Genomic DNA, 26,300 nt, shown 5'->3' on the forward strand with positions numbered 1-26,300 from the left:
GAAGTATGTCCCCCCGCCAGTGATCTACCTTTTATATATATATATATATATATATGCTGCCCAGGGCGCTCCCCCCCAGCGCCCTGCACCCTGCCAGAGACGTTGGTGTGTGGGAGCCTGGAGCGCAGTGCTACCGCTGCTGTTACCTCCGTTACTGAAGTCTTCTGCCGTCACTGAAGTCTTCTTTTCTTCCAATACTCACCCGGCTTCTTTCTTCTGGCTTCTGTGAGGGGGGTGACGGCGCGGCTCCGGGAACAAGCAGCTAGGCGCACCAAGTGATCGAACCCTCTGGAGCTAATGGTGTCCAGTAGCCGAGAAGCAGAGCCCTTAACTAAGAAGAAGTAGGTCTGACTTCTCTCCCCTCAGTCCCTCGATGCAGGGAGCCTGTAGCCAGCAGGTCTGCCTGAAAATAAAAAACCTAACAAAGTCTTTCAGAGAAACTCAGGAGAGCTCCCCTAGTGTGTGACCCATCACTCCTGGGCACAAAGTCTAACTGAGGTCTGGAGGAGGGGCATAGAGGGAGGAGCCAGTTCACACCCAGTTTAAGTCTTTATATTGTGCCCAGGCTCCTGCGGATCCGTCTATACCCCATGGTCCTTTTGGAGTCCCCAGCATCCTCTAGGACGTATGAGAAATTCTGATACTATAGGACGCCGTGATTCAAAAAAGTTTGGGAACCTCTGCCCTAGTGTGTGTGTTTGTGTGGTAGGGAATATATACTGCAAGATTCACTGGGTCAGGGACAAATGTGAATAACTAAATGCAATACATCCTAATGTCCCAATTTTCCCAGGACTTTCCCAATCTGTGACCTGTGAAAGGAGCAGTGTTTTGCCAAAAAGTTGATTGTATGTGGGTGCATCTTAGCAGATGGGGATTGGGGGCTGTTTTGTTCTGATTCAACACTTGTATATATTGGAAGGTATTTAGATGTTTCTCTTACTTTCCAGTAGTCCCCCATGTGATAACAGCATTAGTGGTATGACAGAATAAAAGTGATTTCCTCTATAGAAGTGATTTCAAGGGTCTGGAAAGATTAGTGTATCATTAGAATTAAGTGTAAAAGGGGGTACACATGTAGAGATGTTTGCTGAGCATGGGGGGGAAAAACAAAACCTCACTTCACCCAGCGGTGAAGTGAGCGATCTGACTAGATTTGGCATGCATCGCTATGGGGCATACACATACATACATATGGAGCGATGTGTGCTTAACTCATACTTACCTACTCTCCCGGAAGCTGCGGGAGGCTCACGTTTTTTGGGGTAGCCCTCCGCACCCCCGGAAGAGTGGGCAGGTCTCCCGCATCCTGCTCGCACCCTAGTGATGCGAGCAGGATGGAGAGATAACTTCCCGCAGGTCCGTCGGGTGGAGAAGGGGTTAAAATGACGCAAATCGCGTCATTTTAGCCCCACCCCCTTCCCACGGACCCGCGAATAGCGGCATTTCCAGATGCGGGGAGCGGGGCTTAGTGATGTCACAGTCCGTCCCCGAAGACACTGCAGCGTCTCCTCTCCGGGCTTCTCCCGGAGAGGAGAAAGAAAATGTAGGTAACTATGGCTTAACTTCTAAGCAATCTAGTCAGATTGCTTAGAATGTAAGCACACATCTCTACGTGTGTACACCCCTTAAGATATGAAAAGACTTAAAAGGAAAATAATTAAGTTGAAGATATGCAATGGAGATTGAAAATTAAATATAAAGAAGATATGATACCTATTGTATCACAACATGGAAATGTTTCAGTACCTCTGCTTTATCTAGAGATGTGCGGCGGGCACTTTTTGTGTTTTGGTTTTGGTTCTGGTTCCATCCTCGTGTTTTGGATCTGGATTGGTTTTGCCAAAACCACCCTTTCGTGTTTTGGTTTTGGATCTGGATGATTTTTGAATAAAAAACATAAAACCAGCTAAATTCACAGAATTTGTGGGTAATTTTGATCCTACGGTATTATTAATCTCAATAACATTCATTTACACTCATTTCCAGTCTATTCTGAACACCTCACAATATTGTTTTTAGGCCTAAAAGTTGCACCGAGGTCGCTGTATGACTAGGCTAAGTGACACAAGTGTGCGGCACAAACACCTGGCCCATCTACGAGTGGCACTGCAGTGGCAGCCAGGATGGCAGATTTAAAAAATAGGCCCCAAACAGCACATCGTGCAAAGAAGAAAAAGAGGAGCAATGAGGTAGCTGTATGACTAAGCTAAGCGACACAAGTGTGCGGCACAAACAACATGGAACATGCTGGAATGTGCCCAGATGTAATACACGCACAATATTGGTGGCACAGGAGAGCGTACCCCTAAACCCCACACACACAAGACAAAGCCTGTAAAAGTAATTTGGATAATAATAACCCTTTTATTTGGAGCTATTATAATAATATGCAGCACAGGCGAGCGTACCCCTACATCACACAGGGCAAACCCTGTAAAAATTATTTGTCTAATTATATAAGTAATGTATATAAACCTTTTATTTGGAGTAAATAATATACAGCAAATGACACAACCACTGGACTGATGCAGCACAAGACAGCACAACTGGACTGGACTTATGCGGCAGTGCCCCTGGAGATGCACTGCAGTGTCAGAGAGGATGACACTTTAAAAAACTAGTCCCCAAACAGCACATGATGCAAAGAAGAAAAAGAGGTGCAAGATGGAATTGTCCTTGGGCCCTCCCACCCACTCTTATGTTGTATAAACAGGACATGCACACTTTAACAAACCAATCATTTCAGCAACAGGGTCTGCCACATGACTGTGGCTGAAATGACTGGTTTGTTTGGGCCACCATCAAAAAAGAAGCAATCAATCTCTCCTTGCACAAACTGGCTCTACAGAGGCAAGATGTCCACCTCCTCCTCATCCTCCAATTCCTCACCCCTTTCACTGTGTACATCCTCCTCCTCACAGAGTATTAATTCGTCCCCACTGGAATCCATCATCACAGGTCCCTGTGTACTTTCTGTATGCAATTGCTGGTAAAGGTCTTCCTGGAGGAATTTATATTTCATTTTGATGAACATCATCTTCTCCACATTTTGTGGAAGTAACCTCCTACCCCGATCACTGACAAGGTTACCGGCTGCACTGTACACACTAGAGGAGGGCAACTTAGTTAAAATAAAGCCAGTTTGTGCAAGGGCATCCAAATTTCCTCTTTTTCCTGACCGTATACGTACGAACTGTCTGACATGCCTACTTGGATGGTGTCACTCATATAATCCTCCACCATTCTTTCAATGGTGACAGAATCATATGCAGTGACAGTAGACATGTCCGTAATCGTTGGCAGGTCCTTCAGTCCAGACCAGATGTCAGCACTCGCTCCTGACTGCCCTGCATCACTACCAGCGGGTAGGCTAGGAAATCTTATCCTTTTCCTCGCAGCCGCAGTTGCGTGAGAAAGTGAAGGAGGAACTGTTGATGGGTCATGTTCCGCTTTAGTTGACAATTTTCTCACCAGCAGGTTTTTGAACCTCTGCAGACTTGTGTCTGCCGGAGAGAGAGATACAACGTAGGCTTTAAACCTAGGATCGAGCACGGTGGCCAAAATGTAGTGCTCTGATTTCAACAGACTGACCACCCTTGAATCCTGGCAAAGCGAATGAAGGGCTCCATCCACAAGTCCCACATACTTTGCGGAATCGCTCCGTCTTAGCTCTTCCTTCAATTTCTCCAGCTGCTTCTGCAAAAGCCTGATGAGGGGAATGACCTGACTCAAGCTGGCAGTGCCTGAACTGACTTCATGTGTGGCAAGTTCGAAGGGTTGGAGAACCTTGCACGAGACAGAAATCATTCTCCACTGCGCTTGAGTCAGGTGCATTCCCCCTCCTTTGCCTATATCGTAGGTGGATGTATAGGCTTAAATGGCCTTTTGCTGCTCCACAATCCTCTGAAGCATATAGAGTGTTGAATTCTACCTCATTACCACCTCTTGCTTCAGGTGATGGCAGGGCAGGTTCAGGAGTGTTTGATGGCGCTCCAGTCTTTGGCATGCGGTGGCTGAATGCCGAAAGTGGCCCGCAACAGCATCTCCTGCACACCCGTCATTTATAAAAAATTTCTGCACCACCAAATTTATTGTATGTACAAAACATGGGACATGCTGGAATTTCCCCAGATGTAATGCATGCACAATATTGGTGGCATTGTCCTATATCACAAATCCACAGGAGAGTCTAATTGAGGTAAGCCACTGTGCGATGATGCCCCTCAGTTTCCATAAGAGGTTGTCAGCGGTGTGCCTCTTACAGAAAGCGGTGATACATAGTGTAGCCTGCCTAGGAACGAGTTGGCGTTTGCGAGATGTTGCTACTGGTGCTGCTGCTGCTGTTGCTGCGGGAGGCAATACATCTACCCAGTGGGCTCTCACAGTCATATCGTTCTTAGTCTGCCCTGTTCCACTTGTCCACATGTCCGTGGTTAAGTGGACAGTGGGTACAACTGCATTTTTTAGGACACTGAGGACACTTTTTCTGACGTCTTTGTACATTCTTGGTATCGCCTGCCTAGTGAAGTGGAACCTAGATGGGATTTGGTACAGGGGGCACACTACCTCAAACAATTCTCTAAGTCCCACTGAACTAATGGTGCATACCGGATGCACGTCTAACACCAACATAGCTGTCAAGGCCTCAGTTATCCGCTTTGCAAAAGGATGACTGCTGTCATATTTCATCTTCCTCACAAAGGACTGCTGGACAGTCAATTGCTTAGTTGAACTAGTACAAGTGGTCTTCTGACTTCCCCTCTGGGATGATGATCAACTGCCAACAGCAACAACAGCAGCGGCAGCAACAGCAGCAGCAATAGGCGTACCACTCAAGGATCCTCCGGAGGAATCCCGTTTAGAAGAGGACTCCTCGGTCTTGCCAGTGACATGGCCTGCAGGACTACTGACGTTCCTGACTAAGGAGGAAGTTGATGTTGAGGGTGTTGGTGGTGTGGCTTGCAGGAGCTTGGGTACAAGAGGAAGAAGGGATTTAGGTGTCAGTGGACTGCTTACGCTCTTACCCAAAGTTTCACAACTTGACACTGACTTCTGATGAATGCACTGCAGGCGACGTATAAGGGAGGTTGTTCCTAGGTGGTTAACGTCCTTACCCCTACTTATTACAGACTGACGGAGGCAACACACCGCTTGACATCTGTTGTCTGGATTTGTGGAGAAATAATTCCACACCGAAGAGGTGGCTTTTTTGGTATTTTGCCCGGGCATCACAATGGCCTTATTCATCCCACGGACAACAGGTGTCTCCCCCGGTGCCTGATTTAAACAAACCACATCACCATCAGAATCCTCATCGTAAACTTCCTCCTCAGTGCCAGCAACACCCATATCCTCATCCTGGTGTACTTCAACAGTGACATCTTCAATTTGAATATCAGAAACTGGACTGTGGGTGCTCCTTCCAGCACTTGCAGAGGGAGTGCAAATGGTGGAAGGAGCCACCTCTTCCCGTCCAGTGTTGGGAAGGTCAGGCATCGCAACCGCTGACACACTTGGACTCTCCTTGGGGATTTGTGATATCATCTTAGAACGCACAGTTCCTTGCTGTGCTTTTTCCAGCTTAACTCTTTTCATTTTTCTAGCGGGAGGATGAGGGCTTCCATCGTCATGTGAAGTTGAACCACTAGTCATGAACATAGGCCAGGGCCTTAGCCGTTCCTTGCCACTCCGTGTCATAAATGGCATATTGGCAAGTTTATGTTTCTCCTCAGATCATTTCAATTTCTTATTTTAAGTCTTTTTACTGAACTTTGGCTTTTTGGATTTTACATGCCCTCTACTATCACATTGGGCATCGGCCTTGGCAGACGACGTTGATGGCATTTCATCGTCTGTGTCATGACTAGTGGCAGCAGCTTCAGCACTAGGAGGAAGTGGTTCTTGATCTTTCCCTATTTTTTCCTCCAAATTTTTGTTCTCCATTATTTTTCTGGAGTTATATAACAATGTGTGGTACAGGAGAGTGTACCTCTACACCACACAGGGCAAACCCTGAGAAAAATTACCACTGGACTTATACGCCAGTACCACTGGACTTATACGGCAGGATCACTGGACTTATACGGCAGTACCACTGGACATATACGGCAGTATCACTGGACTGAAGTTATAAACCAGTACCACTGGAATTATATGACAGGATCACTGGATTTATACGGTAGTACCACTGGACATATACGGCAGTATCACTGGACTGGACTTATACGGCAGTACCACTGGAATTATACGGCAGGATAACTGGACTTATACGGCAGTACCGCTGGACATATAAGGCAGTATCAATGGACATACAGTATACGTCCATATCACTGGACATATACAGCAGCACAGGGACACCACCACTGGACTGATGCAGGATAACACAGCACCACTGCAATGGACTGAACTTATACAGCAGCACTGGACATATGGCAGCAGAGGACACAACCACTGTGGCAGGACTGATGCAGCACAAGACACTACCACTGAACTGATGCAGGACACTGAGGACGGAGACACGTCCTCTCTCTACACTCTCTAAAGCCGGAGTGAAAATGATGGTGATGCGCTACTCCTTATATGGAATCCAAACCCTGCGAGAATCCGACAGCGAGGTGATGACATTTTGCCTCGTTCTGGTTTCCGAGTCAAGTGGGAAAACCCGAGCCTGACTCGGATCCGATCTCGGGTGGTGAAGATCGGGCGGGTTCGGTTCTCAGGGAACCTAGTTACTATGATCTTATGATCTTATACTGATTTAGTTGTTGCCTATATCTATTGGCAGCATGAGTCACTTGATACGTGTATGAAGCCATCTTATTGTCACTGTCTACAACCATTTATATAGCTACCCGATACATTTCTTTGATTCCCACAGATTGTTAATAACTTCACTTACTTTTATTGAAGCTCCTCCCATCTAGATGGTAACTTTTCTATTTTTAAAGGTATCACTTCCTATTATTCAATGGACTGGAGGTATGTATTTGATTTTAGTTTAGATATCTTGCATTAAATATATATGTAGAGCGTAAGGACAAAATATTATAATAATTTGTCAGAGGATTTAATTGAAAAATTGATCTTGTGATTTATTTAGTGAAACTGGATCCCCCTGAAGTTCTCTCTTTGAAAACCCTACATGATGCGGTTCCATCATTTGTATTGACATGGAGAAGACCTACCCTGGCACCAGATGGGTTAGATGTGAAATGCAGTCTACGGTACAGCGAGTTGCTGGCTGGTGAATGGGTCAGTGTGTATATATATATATATATATATATATATATATATATATGTGTGTAATTACAAATATTATATTCATGGAGAGCCAGCCAGGTGGATGCTTTAAACATACCAAAGTTCTGTAATGAGTGTTCTCAATTGGGCTCCTTAATCTCAGAATAATGCTAACAGTAATCTCCTATTGTAATTCCAGAACTATTGTCATAATATTTATATGGAAAAAGTGGAAGCGAGTTATAATCTCACAGGACTCAATGCGTTCACAGAGTATGCCATGTCACTTAGATGTATTGGAAACAATGGTCAAATTCTTTGGAGTGAGTGGGGTAAAGAGATGAAAGGAAGGACCGCAGAACAAGGTAGGTTGGTCTAAGGTTTAAAAAAAATTAGAAGTTATTGTTTAGCATTATTAAGCTATTATAGGAATTGTTAAAGGGCTAGCAATTCATAGGCTCAGGGTCATAATGGCCCACATGGGTATAGGGAAAATCCACAGTGGTCCCCACCGTCTCCTCTAGGGGTCAGTTTACAGACTGTGCACTAAAAGTATACTGTTACTGAGGGCCACTTACCTTATGGAGCAGGAACATGGATGTACTGTATATAGGTGTTTGGTTAATTTCTATAGAAACTACACCAAGATTTGCTCTCCTGCCAACCAACGTGGGTAATCATGGCACACCACTGTCTCCTCGGGGGACTTTGAAAAGAGCCTTCCTGCTCAGGAAAATACTGGTGACTTTGAGTTTGGAGGCTGCATTCAAGGCAAATTCAGTAATTCAGTGTTGGGAGCATTTGAGGTGTCAGTTGTGGTCTGCCATACCTGAGGGACTCCATATACATGATGGGGGTAACAGAGCTATCAGTGCCTATAAGGACAGCTCATTATTATGGAGTGTGATTTTATTAGAGCTGGAAAAGTCAGATAAATACATACAAATACCAAAAATTAACGACTGTCATAAGACCAAAGTCACAAACAGGGTTGATAAATTATTAATTTGTCTGGATAACCCTGTAAAGCCTAATGTCACACAAAAGCAAAACATTTGGTGGAATAAAATAAAATCTGAAAGTTCACTTACCTATACTCCTCTGGGGATGGAGGTGGATTTATCTGATGCACAGGAAATCCTCTGTCATACTTTGGCAAGCCTTTAAACAGCAAAGTTGACAAAGTCCTTGCTCTGTGTAAATAAATTAAATGAAAAAGTAGGAAACCTTTCTGAACTAGAACGCTACAGACACCGGGGGACATATTTGAATGCAGGTGGCAATATGTATATTAACCACACCCAAAACTAATATTTCTTTATTGTGAGGAATTTGTCTTCAAGCATATTGCCACACTCGTGCTTCTTGCACTGTCATTTGAACTGCCTGTCACATAAACTTTGATGATTTTACAGGTACATAGCAATGAATAGAGTTTGTTAAGTGTGCCACACTACATCATTGGAAATGTATGCAATCCTATGTTGTGTTGTCTTGACGACAGAAGCAGTAATGGTACCCAACTTACCCAATTTACCCCACCCAACCTTATTTTATTATCAGGCACAGTGACTATTTAGCATTATTTCATTTTGTATTAAACTTATGCATGCCTAAACTCCTGATATGATATTACCTATACTCTAAAGATCTTCATGACAAATCCAAATTTTCTTTGTCAGAATTCATAGGGGTTCCACCGGGAACATTGGGGTCGTAGAGGGTGGATGAGAGTCCGGGGCAACAAACAGTTAAGCTTTCAGTGTATCTCAGAATGCTCGGCTCCTCTCCCCTGTAACCCCGCCTCCGTGCTCAGGCATTCAGTTTTCTCCTACGTCCTAGAGGATGCTGGGGACTCCGAAAGGACCATGGGGTATTGACGGGCTCCGCAGGAGACATGGGCACTTTAAGACTTTAAATGGGTGTGAACTGGCTCCTCCCTCTATGCCTCTACTCCAGACCTCAGTTAGATTCTGTGCCCAGAGGAGACTGGTCACATACAGGGGGATCTCCTGAGTTTCTCTGGAAATAGACTTTTGTTAGGTTTTTTATGTTCAGGGAGCACTGCTGGCAACAGGCTTCCACCATCGTGGGACTGAGGGGAGAGAAGCAGACCTACTTCTGTGAGTTACAAGGCTCTGCTTCTTAGGCTACTGGACACCATTAGCTCCAGAGGGTCTGATCGCTTGGGTCGCCTTGCAGCTCACTCCCGGAGCTGTGCCGCCGTCCCCCTCACAGAGCCAGAAGTCAGAAGACGGGTGAGTAATAGAAGCAACGAAGACTTCGTGAAGGCGGCAGAAGACTTCAGTCTTCCTGAGGTACAGCGCAGCGGCCGCGCTGCGCGCCATTGCTCCCACACGTACAAGGCACTGCAAGGGTGCAGGGCGCAGGGGGGGGCGCCCTGGGCAGCAAATATTACCTCAAATAAGGGGCTGGCATGTATGTAAGGTGCGGTGGCACCATTTCAGGGACCCCCGCCAGCATAAAAAAGCGGGATGGAAGCGCGCCATGTAGGGGGTGGGGCTTCGTCCTCCAGCTCTAACCAGCGCCATTTTCTCTCCACAGCTTGCTGAAGAGACGCTACTCCTGGCCCTTCACTGCACACAAGTAACTGGGTGCTTGAAAAACGAGGGGGGGGGGGGCACAAATTTGGTGTTGGTTAATATTGTTATAATATATAACAGCGCTTACAGGTTTCTGACCGGTGGGGCGCTGGGTGTGAGCTGGCAAACTCTTTCTCTTTCCCTCTGAAAGGCCTTGCTGTGGGTCTGTCCCCTGTAGCCCAGTGTGTTGAGTGGTGTCGGTACGTGTGTGTCGACATGTCTGAGGCTGAAGGCTCTTCCCAGGAGGAGGCGCATGTGGGGGCTAAACAGAATGAAGGAGTGACTCCGTTGGCACAGCCGATTGCTGATTGGGTGGAGATGTGGAGCGTTTTGAATAAGAGTGTTGCTTTGTTACATAAGAGGTTGGATAAATTCGAGGCTCAGAACCAGGCATGGAGGCATTCCATGGGAGAGGTAGTCCCACTCACTCGGGCACCCTCGGGGTCCCAAAAACGTTCATTTACCCAGATATCAGACTCGGATACCGACACGGACTCTGACTCCAGTGTCGACTACGATAATGCGAAGCTACATCCTAAGGTGGCTAAGAGTATTCAATACATGATTGTGGCAATAAAAGATGTGTTACATATCACAGAGGACCCCGCTGCCCCTGTCTGCATGTTTAAGGGGAAGAAGCCGGAGGTAACGTTTCCTTCCTCGCATGAAATGAATGCTCTTTTTGAAAGGGCCTGGGAAACCCCGGATAAACGGTGGCAGATTCCCAGGAGAATTGCTATGGCATACCCGTTTCCTTCCCAGGATAGGGTTAGGTGGGAGTCGACCCCCACAGTGGACAAAGCTCTAGCCCGTTTATCCAAGAAGGTGGCGTTGCCGTCACCTGAAATGGCGGCCCTTAAGGATCTGGCTGATCGTAGGCAGGAAACTACCTTGAAGTCTATTTATGTCACGACAGGTACGCTGCTCAGGCCAGCCGTGGCGTCAGCATGGGTGAGTAACGCTATTGAAAAGTAGGCTGATACATTGTTATCTGAAATAGACACTCTGGACAAGGATAGCGTACTGTTGACACTGGGTCATATCAAGGACGCTGCGGTCTATCTCAAGGATACTGTGAGGGATATTGGCCTCTTGGGATCGAGGGCCAATGCCATAGCAGTCTCGGCTAGGAGGGCATTGTTGACTCTTCAATGGAATGGTGATGCTGATTCTAAAAAGGCTATGGAGGCTCTGCCCTATAAGGGGGAAGTTTTATTTGGTGAAGGCCTCGCGGACCTGGTTTCTGCAGCTACTGCGGGTAAGTCCTCGTTTCTGCCTTTTGGGGGTAATTCCAAGTTGATCGCAGCAGGATTTTTAATAGCAATTGGGCAAAACCATGTGCACTGCAGGGGAGGCAGATAAAACATGTGCAGAGAGAGTTAGATTTGGGTGGGTTATTTTATTTCTGTGCAGGGTTAATACTGGCTGCTTTATTTTTACACTGCAAATTAGATTGCAGATTGAACACACCCCACCCAAATCTAACTCTCTCTGCACATGTTATATCTGCCTCCCCTGCAGTGCACATGGTTTTGCCCAATTGCTAACAAAAATCCTGCTGCGATCAACTTGGAATTACCCCCTTTGTTCCTCCGCAGCAAAAGAAGACGCCTCAATACCAGATGCAGTCCTTTCGGTCGCTGAAGTTGCAGAAAGGACGTGGGTCATCCTTCCTTGCCAGAGGTAAGGGAAAGGGAAAGAGATCACCGGACGCGGCAGGGTCTCAGGAGCAGAAGTCCTCCCCGGCTTCTGCCAAGTCCACCGCATGACGCTGGGGCTCCCCTGCGGGAGTCCGCACCGGTGGGCACGCGTCTTTAGCTTTTCAGTCAGGTCTGGGTTCACTCGGGCCTGGACCCTTGGGTGCTAGAAATTGTGACCCAGGGATACAAACTGGAGTTTCAAGACGTGCCTCCACGCCGATTTTTCAAATCGGCCTTACCAGCTTCCCTTCCGGAAAGCGAGGTAGTGAGTGCGGCAATACAGAAGCTGTGTCAGCAGCGGGTCATTGTCGAGGTGCCCCCGTCACAACGGGGAGAAGGGTTTTATTCAAGCCTGTTTGTGGTCCCGAAGCCGGATGGCTCGGTCAGACCGATTCTGAATTTAAAGTCCCTCAATCTGTATTTGAAAAGTTTCAATTTCAAGATGGAATCTCTGCGTGCAGTGATCTCCAGTTTAGAGGGAGGGGATTTTATGGTATCAGTCGACATAAAGGATGCTTACCTACATGTCCCCATATATCCTCCTCATCAGACGTACCGGAGGTTCGCTTTTCAGGATTGTCACTACCAATTTCAGATGTTGCCGTTTGGTCTTTCCACGGCCCCGAGGATTTTTACCAAGGTCATGGCGGAAATGATGGTGCTCCTGCGCAAGCAAGGGGTCACAATTATCCCGTACTTGGACGATCTCCTGATAAAGGCAAGATCACGGGAGCTATTGCTAAAAAAACGTTGCGCTGTCCCTGACTGTTCTGCAGCAACATGGATGGCTCCTAAATTTGCCAAAGTCGCAGTTGATTCCGACAACACGGCTGTCGTTCTTGGGCATGGTTCTGGACATGGATCTACAGAGAGTTTTTCTCCCGGGGGAAAAAGCTCTGGAAATCCAGTCCATGGTCAAGGACCTTCTGAAACCGGCAAGAGTGTCGATTCATCAGTGCACTCGAGTGCTGGGGAAGATGGTAGCGGCCTACGAGGCCATTCCGTTTGGCAGATTTCATGCTAGAACGTTTCAGTGGGACCTGTTGGACAAATGGTCCGGGTCCCATCTACACATGCGCCGGAGAATATGCCTGTCCCCCAAGGCCAGGATTTCTCTACTGTGGTGGCTCCAAAGTTCTCACCTACTGGAGGGTCGCTGATTTGGGATCCAGGATTGGGTCCTGGTAACCACAGATGCGAGTTTCCGGGGTTGGGGAGCAGTTACTCAAGGGGAGAATTTCCAGGGAAAACGGTCAAGCCAGGAAGCTTGTCTGCACATAAACATCCTGGAATTAAGGGCCATTTACAACGCCCTTCTGCAAGCAGAACATCTCCTTCGCGGCCTACCCGTCCTGATTCAGTCGGACAACATAACAGCGGTGGCGCACGTAAACCGCCAGGGCGGAACAAGGAGCAGAGCAGCAATGGAGGAGGCCACAAACATTCTTCGCTGGGCAGAAAGACATGTAAGAGCTCTGTCAGCGGTCTTCATACCAGCCGTGGACAACTGGGAGGCAGACTTCCTTAGCAGACACGATCTCCATCCAGGAGAGTGGGGTCTTCATCAAGAGGTCTTTGCAGAAGTGACAAGACGTTGGGGACTTCCTCAAGTAGACATGATGGCGTCTCGCCTCAACAAGAAGCTTCAGGCATATTGTTCCAGGTCGAGGGACCCTCAGGCACTTGCAGTGGACGCGCTAGTGACGCCGTGGGTGTTTCAGTCGGTCTATGTGTTCCCTCCACTTCCGCTCATTCCAAAGGTGTTAAAAATCATAAGAAGAACAGGAGTTCAGACGATACTCGTTGTTCCAGACTGGCCAAGGAGGGCCTAGTATCCGGATCTTCAGGAATTGCTCATGGAAGATCCCTGGCCTCTTCCAATGAGAGAGGATCTGTTACGGCAAGAGCCGTGCGTGTTCCAAGACTTACCGCGGCTGCATTTGACGGCATAGCGGTTGACCACCAAATTCTAGCTCGAAAGGGTATTCCCGGAGAAGTCATTCCGACTTTACTGAAGGCTAGAAAGGAGGTAACGGCGGAGCATTACCACCGTATTTGGAGAAAATATGTGTCTTGGTGCGAATCCAAGAAGGCGCCTACGGAAGAATTTCAGCTGGGTCGTTTTCTCCATTTTTTGCAATCAGGCATGGATGCGGGCCTAAAGTTAGGCTCCATTAAAGTGCAGATTTTGGGGGCATGGCCTGGCACCGGAGGAGAGCAGTAGCAGCTTGCTTGAGCTCCTGCTTTTATGTCACCTTCCTTGCCCTCCTGGACTGCTCAGGCCTGCTCCTTCACTGTCTACCGCTCCCCCAAGCCCCCTTATCATCCCCCTGTTGCAGCCTGACCAGAGCTGCGGAATCGGGGAGCACCTGGAGGCTCCCGCGGATTGCGGCCTGGTCTACGCGTCGGAGCCAGGGCCTCGATTTAGACACAATCCGGGGTCAGAGATAATATTTGAGACAATGACGTGCTCCAAGGCCACAGCGGGCCAGCGTGCGTGGGGCTAGTATGTAGACCTCCACACCTCTGAGTACAGTAACCGAGATGTGGTTACCTTGAATATGTTTGCCTAGTATGTGAGACCCGCTACACCCTTTACTATTCGGGCTCTCTGTGCTTTGTGGTCGCCCCTTTTCTCTGATACTCCTGCATGAAAAAGTTTGTGATACCTTTGCACGTAATGTCCGCAGGCACTACTCAGCAACCAGGAGAGGACACTCCCTGTGTTGATTCATCCGATTCTGATCACTCAACTACATGCTCCTTGTCCCAGCGTTCCCGCAAATCACGACCGCCTGTGAAACAACCTAATATGAAACATAAAGACCTATTGGCAGTCTTGGGGCCTCTCCTCGATGAGAAGTTGGCGGGCATTAAAGAAGCCATAGAGTCCTCATCGGCCCTGCTCAGTCAACACTCCACCCACCTCGACGAAGCGGAGCAGAGGATATCGACCTTGGAGGATAACTTGGAAGAGGCGCAACATTCCTTACAAGCCAAGCAGTTGGAGGTCTCTGACCTCTCAGAGAAGCTAGATGACCTTGAAAATCACAGTAGGCATAACAATCTGAGGGTCATAGGCATTCCGGAGTTATTATTATTTTTATTATTACATTTTATCTATAAGGCACCACATGTGTTTCGCAGCGCCGTACAAAGGACAGTACAGGAAGACAAAACATAGCATTACAGTAAATAAATAACAGAAATAGAGTACAGGTAACAGAGCACCACACGTTCTCAAGACATAATACAGCTAAGATGTAAGTATTGATGGAGTGATCATCGTACTACTAGAGGCTGGTGGCCATAGATGGAGATGAGCCTTTACTAGCAGGATAAAGATGGTCGTTGAGTAGGGGAGAGCTGCGAGTGAAATGTGTCGAGACGAGGGCTTAGATAACAAGAGGAAAGAGGGCCCTGCTCTGAAGAGCTAACAATCTAGTGGGGAGGGGCGACAGACAGATGACAAGAGGCGCAGGCAAGTGGAAGGTAGCCTGATGGCAGTATGCAAGCAAAGCTGAGATGTTCACGGCATGAGGCAGGGGGGTGGAGGCGCGGCTTCAGCACTCGGTTATGCATCGGGAGGGTATGCTTTGATGAATAGGTGGGTTTTTAGTGCCCGTTTGAAGCTTTGCAAGGTCGGGGAGAGTCTAATGGAGTGGAGGAGTGCATTCCACTGAAGGAGTGCAGCACGGGCAAAATCCTGAACTCGTGCATGGGAAGCAGTGACCAGGGTGGTGGAGAGGCGACGGTCATTAGTGCGGCGGGAGAGGAAGATAAGCCTAGCTGCGGAGTTCAGGACAGATTGGAGGGGAGCAAGATGGGAGCAAGCGAGGCCAGTGAGGAGGACATTGCAGTAGTCAAGTCGTGAGATGACCAGTGAGTGGATGATGAGTTTAGTTGCACTCTGGGAGAGATATGGTCTGATACGAGCAATGTTGCGTAGCTGGAAACGACAGGATTGTGCCAGAGCTTGGATGTGGGGTGCAAAGGAGAGGGAGGAGTCAAGAGTGATGCCCAAGCAGCGGAGTTGGGGAACGGGGGAGATGGTGGTGTTGTCAACAATGATGGAGATATTGGTCGGGAGTGTTGCTCTGGATGGGGGGAAGATGATGAGTTCAGTTTTGTCCATGTTGAGCTTTAGAGAGCGTTCCGACATTCAGGAGGAGATTGCGGAGAGGCAGCTGGAAATCTGAGAGAGGACAGAGGGGGACAGATCAGGAGATGAGAGGTAGAGTTGTGTGTCATCAGCATAGAGGTGGTATTGAAGGCCAAATGAGTTAATGAGCGCACCCAGGAAAGAGATATACAGGGAGAACAGAAGGGGTCCAAGGACAGAACCCTGAGTGACACCAACAGGAAGGATGGAAGGGTGTGAGGTGGTGCTGGAGGCAGACACAGAGAAGGAGCGGTTAGTGAGGTAAGAAGAAAACCAGTCAAGGACAGTGCTAGAGAGGCCAACGTTTTGGAGTGTGCGGAGGAGGAGAGGATGATCTACGGTGTCGAAGGCAGCAGAGAGGTCCAGAAGGATGAGCAGAGAGAAGTGGCCCCTGCATTTGGCCGAAAGCAGGTCATTGGTGACTTTCACCAGGGCAGTCTCAGTTGAGTGGATCGAGGATGGAGTTGTCAGAGAGGTAGCTTGTGAGACGGCTGTAGACTAGTCGTTCAAGTAATTTGGAGGCGAAAGGGAGAAGAGAGATGGGGCGGTAGTTAGTGGGTGATGAGGGGTCGAGGTTGGGTTTTTTGAGAATAGGCGAGACCAGAGCATGTTTGAATGGTGAGGGGAAGATGCCAGTGGAGAGGGACAGGTTAAAGAGGTTGGGGAGAGGGAGCGGAGAAGATGGGAGGGAAGGGGGTCCAGGGGGCAGGTGGAGGGGGGGGGGGAATAAGATGAGGGAGTGGACTTCCTTTTCTGAAGTGGGACAGAAGGAGGACAGGGTGGGATAGATGGAGGGGAGGGATAAAGGGGGCAGGGGGGTAGCAGAGGGGTGATGGCGGGAGATGTCCTGTCGGATGTCCTCAATTTTGGAGATGAAGAAGGAGGCAAAGTCAGTGGCAGTGAGGGAAGATGGGAGGGGAGAAGGAGGGGGGCGAAGGTGAGTGTTGAAAGTTTCAAAGAGACGGCGTGGACAGGAGGACTGAGAAGAGATGAGTGCTTGGAAAAAGGATTGCTTGGCGAGGGAAAGAGCTGAGCTGTAGGAGGAGAGAATAAACTTGAAATGGAGGAAGTCCGGCAGAGAGTGAGATTTCCTCCAGGAGCGTTCAGCGGAGCGTGAGCATTTTTGTAAGAAACGTGTTAGTTTGGTGTGCCAGGGTTGGGGTTTGGAGCGGCGGAGGGGGACAGAGGAGAGGGGGGCCACAGAGTCGAGAGCAGTGGTTAGGGAAGAGTTATAGAAGGAGGCTGCCTGGTTGGGACAAGTTATAGTGGAAAGAGGAGATAGGAAAGTCTTGAGGGAGGACATGAAAGTGGGGTTGAGAGACCCGAGATTGCGTCTGGTGGTGGTGGGTCTGGGCATGGAGAGGAGGAAGGAGGATGAGAGGGTGAAAGAAAGCAGATGGTGGTCAGAGAAAGGGAAGGAAGAGTTTGAGAAATCAGAGACATCTCATCGGTGGGTGAAGACAAGGTCGAGGGAGTGGGCGAGATTGTGAGTAGGGGTGGAGGTCCATTGAGAAAGTCCAAAGGAGGTGGAAAGGGCGAGAAGATTAGTGGAAGCGGCACTAGTGATGTCAATAGGGATGTTAAAGTCACCGAGGATGACAGAGAGGAGGTCGGAGGAGAGAAAGTGGGGAAGCCAGGCAGCAAAGTTGTCAAGGAAAGGTAGATCACTGCCACAAGGAGGTGAATGGGGTAGAAGAGGCGGATAGTGTGGACCTCGAAGTTGATAAAAGGCCACGAGCTCCTAGATCTACTTTCGTCAGGCATCCTGAAACAACTATCCATGGATATGAAAAGAGTCCCTCTCGTCATCGAAAGAGCCCATAGGTTGGGGCCGGAACGCAAAAATTCTTCTGGGCGTCCTCGCCCGGTGATTATGAGAGTTCTGAATTATGCGGACAAAACAAGACTTCTTGACCACTACCGCAAGACTGCTAGCCTCTCAGTCAATGGTGAACGTCTCCTCATCTTCCAGGACTTCCCTGCATTGGTGGCCGCGAGGCGCAGAGAGTTTGCTCCTATCTGTACACACCTTTTTGATGCGAAGGTAAAATTCTCCTTGCTCTACCCAGCTCGCCTCAGGGTCTTTGAGGATGGCAGACCTTCGATGATCCTGAGGAGGCCAAGCGCACTTCCCGCTAGATAACACTTGACCGATGTCTGCTCCTGCCTGATACGAACTCTCTGCCATCCGAGCCTGCGCTCGGGTCTCACATACAGATTGCTCAGAGTGTGACTATTACACACACTCGATTTGTTTTTTCTTTTTCTTGATACTTTTTGATGTTTTTGTTATTGTTTCTATGTTTTGTTAATTATGCTTGCCTAGGCCGGGACCCCTTCCCTCCATGGGGGTGGGGGTGGGGAATCCCTCCCCGCTCGCTGGGACGGGTTGGGACCCTGTTTTATCTTTTACACTTTATTGCTAGTGTTCTTCCCGGTAGGGGTGGGTTGATATGTCTGCTGATGCCCACCCACTATCTCATGTAGACGGAGATCCAGATGCCACATCACTTCGTGTTGTCTCCGGGAATGTGGAGGGCCTTAATCACCCGGTCAAAAGGAAAAAGGTGATATCTCACCTAAAACGTATGTCCCCTCATATTATCTTTCTCCAAGAGACACATTGGCTAGATGACCCTAGACGCCTTACGTGCCCCTTGGATCGGAGAATGTATCTCCTCTCCGCATCACTCTAAATCTAGGGGGGTAGCAGTATTATTCCACGCCAACCTGCAATACTCTGTACTCAGAAAGCTTTGTGACCCTGGGGGTAGATTTCTGCTACTAGATATAATTGTCAATAACACTGTTTATACCCTTCTCAATCTCTATGCACCTAATATCTCACCTGACTCCTTTTTTGCAGATCTGTTAACGACTCTCCTTAATTGGGGTAGCCAAAATTTGGTTGTCGGCGGGCACTTCAATTTGGTAGTCGACCCATCCATGGACAGATCCGGGGTACGTTCCACCACCAACGCACCCTCCGCTCAGTTACTTTCCTACTTCTGTACTCAACTAGACCTATTAGACCCCTGGCGTATACTACATCAATATCACTGATAACATTTTGATAAACCTTGATGCAGAAAAGGCTTTTGACAAGATTGCTTGTCCTCACCTAGCTAGAGTCTTGATTCATCAACAATTTGGTGAGAACTTCCGTGGCCTTGTCGACTCCCTTTATAACAGCCCTACTGCGCGGGTGGTAGTCAATAATGTCCCCTCATCTCCCTTTATTCTTGAAAGAGGGACTAGACAGGGATGCCCTCTCTCCCCCCTTCTTTTCAATCTGGCTCTAGAACCTTTTTTACGATATATCCTCAACCTATCTGTTTTCCGGGGTATTAGGATAGGTAATAGAGAGGGCATTTGCGGATGATGTCCTCCTTTTTACCTCTAACCCGAGACAGTCTATTCTGGCATTACAGAACTCTATTGAACGTTTCTCCTCCTTTGCTGGTTTCTCCATCAACTATGACAAATCTGAGGCTCTGGCCCTGTCTACCCAGGTCACCATGGGGTGGGACACTCCTTTTCCGTTTCGCTGGGCCCCCACCCACATCACGTATCTTGGGATCCTCCTCCCCTCTGACCCTACTAGTCTCTACCATGACAACATACGCCCTATCCTTACTAAAATTCAGACTGAACTAGCGCTCTGGCAAAAACTGCCCCTCAATCTACTGGGACGCTGCAACCTAGTTAAGATGGCCAGCTTCCCCAAATTGCTCTATGTCCTCCAGATGGTTCCAATCATGCTTTCAAAATCTGATCTATCCTCCCTTAACTCATCTATTTCTAAATTTATTTGGGCCAATAAACGACCCAGAATAAGCTTCTTTAAACTGTCCCAGACGGAACAGAATGGGGGTGTAAATTTGCCGGACATAGAGCAGTACAATAGAGCATGCCTTCTTCATTTCGCTATGGACTGGCTTAGAGGTACGTCAGTCTTTACCGACTCGATGCTTGATTCCCAACTTTGTGCCCCCATGTCTCTTAGTTTTCTTCTTCACGCGAACAGATCTGAATTGTCGCCCCCTCACCTCGACAACCTACTCTTAACCTCTACCATTATGGCATGGCGATTATCTAGAAAATCTCTAAAGCTGCAATATACTTACTCATTATTTCTCCCTCTGGTTGGTAACCTGCAATTTCAGAAGGGTCAGGCCTCTTTTCCTTTCAATAATTGGCGCGCGGCTGGGATCACACAGATTGGTGACCTTCTTGACTCTAGGAAAAGGATTCTTTCTTTTGCTGATGTCTTAACCAAATTCGACATTCATCCTCACCATGCATTCTACTTTTTTCAGGCCTCACACTATATACAATCTGTCCTATCCCATCTTCATCCATCAGACTTTATTAATTCCCTAGATACGCTCCTACGCTCTGGGACATATTCCATTTCGCTATTTATGCCCGCATACGTATGGAACATGTACCCACTACTGACCTCGCTCAACTTCAGAAATGGTCCTCTCCCGATGCCATACTGCATAGTTTAACAGCCTCTTTAAAACTTATCCCGGCTAGCTTATACCAGGAAATGTCCTTCAAGATCCTACATAGAGCCTATATATCTCCAAAGAGGAGTGCTTTGATGGGTTTATCGGACTTGGCAAAATGCATAAAATGCTCAGCACCATTAGCTGATCTCATGCACTGCTTTTGGCATTGCCCTCATATTCAGGCCTTCTGGGCTGCGTTGAGGGTCTATGGTACCTCCGAGTTGGGTTTGCACTTTCAATGTACTGCCTCTTGGGCTCTTTTTGGATGCGTTCTTGATCAAGTCGATCTCCCCACTCAGGATGCGAAACTAGTAGTGATTCTTTTGGCAGTAGGTAGGAAGGCCATACTTCAGCAGTGGATCTCTGACCCCCCTCCCCCCCTTCACGCTGTCACTGGCAACCTCTAGGCTGCTCTTTCTGTTCACGATGGATTGGCTGGAAACATCCCCCAATAAAGAAATACTAACCCCTGCGCTATTTCTATCTTGGGGCCGGTTTATACACTAGCTGCCTACTCTAACAAAACTAGCCATTCAGCAGAGTTTTTGTTGCACCAAATGGTATGGCCATCAACACCTGGCTGATAACCCTGCAGTTTCCCTCCCATAACTGCATAGTTCCATCCACCCCCCCCCCCCTCCTCTCCTCCTTTTCTCCCCTTCTTATCACACCAATCTCTGCACATACCTTAGCTTTTTCTATCCCCCTTTTCTACTCCCTCTTTATGGCTCTCCGTCGACTGTGTATTTTCTCTAGCTTTGTTGGTTTCTCCATGGATGGGTCGGCGATCCCCTGGCCTTGGCAGGTACTGTTTTATTCTGTGTTTTAGTTTTTTGTTTTTGGTTCCTGTGTTCCCCGATGGGGTGAACGCATCAAAATGTTATACTGTTTATATTTTTGTTTTGTCTTTATATCAGATTTACGATTGATGTTTTTGCAGAATGGCTTGTATATGACGTATACAAATCTGTCGTTTATAATTTTGCTGCTTTATATTAGAAAATGGAAAATGGGAGGTTCTGCCCTAGGCCCCTCCGCCCTTCTGACTAGTTAATATGTGATTTACCATGACTCCGTACAATAGTCGGGTTCTATGCTTTTTCTTGCTGCTAATTGTTGTTTCTTGTTAACCTCAATAAAATATATATATATAAAAAAAAAAAAAGTGCAGATTTCGGTCTTATCTATTTTCTTTCAAAGGGAAATGGCCTCGCTTCCAGAAGTACAGACTTTCGTGAAGGGGGTGCTGCACATACAGCCTCCATTTGTGCCCCCGGTGGCACCATGGGACCTTAATGTGGTGTTACAGTTCCTAGTGTCACATTGGTTTGAACCGTTACAAACGGTTGAGTTGAAGTTTCTCACTTGGAAAGTGGTCATGCTATTGGCCTTGGCGTCCGCAAGGCGGGTGTCAGAGTTGGCGGCTTTGTCTCACAAAGCCCTTACTTGGTCTTCCATGTTGATAGAGCAGAATTGAGAACTCGTCAACAATTTCTGCCAAAGGTGGTTTCTGCATTTCATATGAACCAACCTAATGTGGTACCTGAAGCCTTGGCGGATTCTAAGTCTCTCGATGTGGTCAGAGCTTTGAAAATGTATGTGGCCAGAATGGCTCGTATTAGGAAAACAGAGGCGCTGTTTGTTCTATATGCTTCTAACAAGGTTGGGGCTCCTGCTTCTAAGCAGACAATTGCACGCTGGATCTGTATTACGATTCGGCATGCACATTCTACGGCTGGATTGCTGTTACCGAATTCGGTAAAGGCCCATTCCACTAGGAAGGTGGGCTCGTCTTGGGCGGCTGCCCGGGGTGTCTCAGCATCACAGCTTTGCCGAGCAGCTACTTGGTCGGGGTCAAACACGTTTGCAAAATTCTACAAGTTTGATACCCTGGCTGATGAGGACCTCATGTTTGCGCAATCGGTGCTGCAGAGTCATCCGCACTCTCCCGCCCAGTCTGGAGCTTTGGTATAAACCCCATGGTCCTTTCGGAGTCCCCAGCATCCTCTAGGACGTAGGAGAAAATAGGATTTTAATACTTACCGGTAAATCCTTTTCTCTAGATCCGTAGAGGATGCTGGGCGCCCGTCCCAGTGCGGACTCTATCTGCTGTACTTGTTAATGGTTATTGCTTATGTTACACAAAGGTTGTGTTTTGGTTAAGGTCAGCCTGTTGCTGATTGTTTTGATTCACGCTGTTAACTGGTTGTAGTTACAGGCCATGTTGTACGGTGTGCGTGGTGTGAGCTGGTATGTATCTCACCCTTAGTTTAACGAAATCCTTTTCCTCTAAATGTCCGTCTCCTCTGGGCACAGTTCCTATAACTGAGGTCTGGAGGAGGGGCATAGAGGGAGGAGCCAGTTCACACCCATTTAAAGTCTTAAAGTGCCCATGTCTCCTGCGGAGCCCGTCTATACCCCATGGTCCTTTCGGAGTCCCCAGCATCCTCTACGGACTCAGAGGAAAAGATTTACCGGTAGGTATTAAAATCCTATTTTTAGTTTGTGCCTGCAGGAAGCAGGTGCACCGTGACAGGGGGCCTCTGCATGTAGCCCCAAGCTTTTTAATTTAACTTTTTCTCTATATATATTTTTTTCCCCCACGGCGCCGAAACTCCAGCTTGGCCAGTGCCTCAGACGGGAACTTGCGTCAGGGGACCACACTCCACGTCTAGCACCGCTTGCTGTGGGGACCCCTGGACTGCATGGCTGGCAATGGGGGGCAGATACGAGGGTCCCTTTTCTAAAACCCGCTATTAAATCGCGGCCCGCAACAAAACTCCCGCATGGCCAGTGCCTCAGATGGGAACTTGGGGCAGGGGACCACACTCCACGTCTGTCACCACTTGCCGTGGGGACCCCGGGACTATGTGGCTGGCAACGGGAGCAGGTAAGAGGGTCCCTTTTCCAGGACCAGCTATTAAATTGCTGTCCGCCGCATATCAGAGGAGATGGACAGCAGCGCTGGCATGGACACTGTCTGTGAGCAGGGACTCAACTAGACCGCCAGGGCTCTATGGTGCACAGGTAAAGGTGCTAAAACACCTTTTTAAAAAGGCCCTTCCTGTACCTGGGGTGGAAGACCAGCATAGGGTGCTTAACCTGTAGCTCCTCCCCCAACTCTGGGCACCAGTCTACTGCTGACTTCCCACCCTTGAGCTGCTTGTTCTTCTCTCCTTCCCTCAGACCCGCAGGTCTCCGGGAACACTGGCTCAGTCTCCCTGTAAAAACGTGTGCAAAGGCCAGGTTTTTACTTCCACTTATATCCTACCTGCTTACCAAACAAGCTGAGTAGTTGGTTCAAGTGTTCATTGCAGTGAGGTTATCTATCTATCTATCTATCTATCTATCTATCTATCTATCTATCTATCTGCATTGTATGTGACTGTGTGCTAGTTCTGCTGTCTGACTTTCCTTTCAGCCACAATATATTATATATACCTACTGTAAAAACAAAAAGAAGCCAGTCACAAGGAGAGGATGCCAATAACAGATGGGTCTTACCTAACCTCCCAAAAGCATGCCAACTAAAACAGACCTTTGGCGAGCCACTGAGCCCGCTGCATGGCAAGCGCAGCGAGGCCGCAAGGGGCTCGTTGCACTTACCCTCCTCCTTGCTAGCTACCTAAACACCAGGATCCTGGTGTCGGTATGGTGACCGGCGGTCTCCCAAAGGCCGGTCACCCATACCCAGCCTGGTTAAACATACCATCATAAATACACAAACATACTAGAACCAGTAGAGACAGAACTGCACTTTCTAAGCGCACATTGGCCCTCATTCCGAGTTGTTCGCTCGGTATTTTTCATCGCATCGCAGTGAGAATTCTCTTAGTGCGCATGCGTAATGTTCGCACTGCGCATGCGTCAAGTAACTTTACTAAGAAGAAAGTAATTTTACTCACGGCTTTTTCGTCGCTCCGGAGAACGCATTGTGATTGACAGGAAATGGGTGTTACTGGGCGGATGTACGGCGTTTTAGGGGCGTGTGGCAGGAAACGCTACCGTTTCCGGAAAAAACGCAGGCGTGTCTGGAGAAACGGTGGGAGTGCTTGGGCGAACGCTGGGTGTGTTTATGACGTCAGCCGGGACCGAAAAGCACTGAATTGATCGCACAGGCAGAGTAAGTCTGGAGTTACTCAGAAACTGCTAACTCGGTTTTGATCGCAATATTGCGAATACATCGGTCGCACATTTAAGATGTTTAGATTCACTCCCAGTAGGCGGCGGCTTAGCGTGTGTAACTCTGCTATAATCGCCTTGCGAGCGAACAACTCGGAATGAGGGCCATTATCCCACCTCATGCCTCCTCTTCCTGGCAGCTACTCTCAAAATACTAATGCTCATTACTTCTTTTCAAAACAACAGTAATAATTGCCCCTGTTCAAAATATGAATAATTTTTCTGTTCACATTTTATGGTATAATCAGCAACAATTTGCTGTATATAGTCACATACTACACTCTGTGTGTTTATTACATTACCTGTATCAGAGTGTGATGGCGCTCTGTCTGTTTTCCTAAAATGTCTAACAAAAAGGGCCGCAAACAAGCAGAATCTCCTGTGTTGCTGTCATGTAAAGCTTGCTCTGCGGTTTTATCTGCACAGGACTTTCTATAGCAGGCCTGGCCAACCTAGGGCTCTCCAGATGTTGTGGAACTTCACATCCCAGCATGCCCTGCTACAGTTTCAGCATTCCCTAATCGCAAAACTCTGGCAAGGCATGATGGGACTTGTAGTTTTACAACAGCTGAAGAGCCACAGGTTGGCCAGGAATGTTTTATAGGATGGCTTATGTGTTAACTGTTATACACCACCTGGTCAGTCCACAGCTCCTGTTCCTACACAGGAGCCTCCTTGGGCTGCTTTTTCACAAATTTTGGGTACTTTGGTGGACCGACTTATGCCCGCTATGGGCCCCCCTGTATCACTGCCACCTAATATAGTGAAAATAGTAAATCCACCCTCATGGGTACTCTGTCTAATCAGGTGTAAAAGCTAACTCAGACTCTAACTATGCAAAAGAGCCTGACAGGGAATAAATCAGCCACTAGTTCCTTCAGACAGGCTATATCTTCCTCTCAATCCACTATGTTATCAGATTCTAATGTGTCATCTGAGGAGGAGGGTGATGATACGGTATCCGTTCAGATGGTCGACCATTTTATGGTCGACAGTCATTAGGTCGACAACTATTGGTCGACATGGACACATGGTCGACACATGAAAAGGTCGACATTAGTTTTTTAACTTTTCTTTTGGGGAACTTTTCCATACTTTACGATCCACGTGGACTACGATTGGAACGGTAATCTGTGCCGAGCGAAGCGGTAGCAGAGCGAAGGCACCATGCCCGAAGCATGGCGAGTGAAGCGAGCCATGCGAGGGGACGCGGTGCACTCTTTGGGGTTCCCAGTCACTTTACGCAAAAAACGACACCCAAAAAAGTAAAAAAACTCATGTCGACCTTTTTCATGTGTCGACCATGTCAATGTCGACCAATAGTAGTCGACCTAATGACTGTCGACCATAACATGGTCGACCATTCATACCGGAACCGATAATACAGCTCCCTCTGTCACAGATTCCTGTGCAGCAGAAGAGGAGGCTCCCATTATGGTTAATGTGTCTGCCTTAGTTGATGCTATTAAACAAATTCTTCAACTTTCAGAGGAGGAACCCACACCTGCTGCTAAGAAAACTAATGTGTTTAAGAAACAAAAGATAGATCAGAGTTTCCACATTCTGATCATCTAATGGAAATTAGACAGGAACCCTGGAACACTCCTGGTAAAAAGTTCCCTTTGTCTAAGCATGCATTATCTTGCTATCCTCTCCCAGCAGCAGTGTGTGCAAAGTGGGAGACTCCGCCTCCAGTGGATTTCCATGTCATACGTCTGGTAATAACATCCACTTTGGCTGTCACAACCGTATCCTCATTGAAGGAACCGACGGATAGACAAATAGAAAATTGTCTCAAATCTATTTATTCTCACAAAGGTGCTATTCATAGACCTACAGTGGCAGCTGCATGGGCCACAAAGGCTATCAAAGCGTGGTTACTGGCAACTGAACT

General features: G+C 47.8%; 1 protein-coding gene across 1 annotated transcript in view; it reads left to right on the plus strand.

Moving 5' to 3' along the window:
- IL31RA (interleukin 31 receptor A) overlaps window positions 1-26,300 on the plus strand; it is a 102,454-nt gene that overhangs the window by 39,486 nt on the left and 36,668 nt on the right. Inside the window, exons 6-7 of the mRNA XM_063962497.1 lie at window positions 7,103-7,254; window positions 7,442-7,607. Coding sequence (XP_063818567.1) covers window positions 7,103-7,254; window positions 7,442-7,607 — 318 coding nt within the window. The remainder of the gene's footprint in view (window positions 1-7,102; window positions 7,255-7,441; window positions 7,608-26,300) is intronic.

The sequence above is a fragment of the Pseudophryne corroboree genome, chromosome 1, assembly GCF_028390025.1.
Source record: "Pseudophryne corroboree isolate aPseCor3 chromosome 1, aPseCor3.hap2, whole genome shotgun sequence".
NCBI lineage: Eukaryota > Metazoa > Chordata > Amphibia > Anura > Myobatrachidae > Pseudophryne > Pseudophryne corroboree.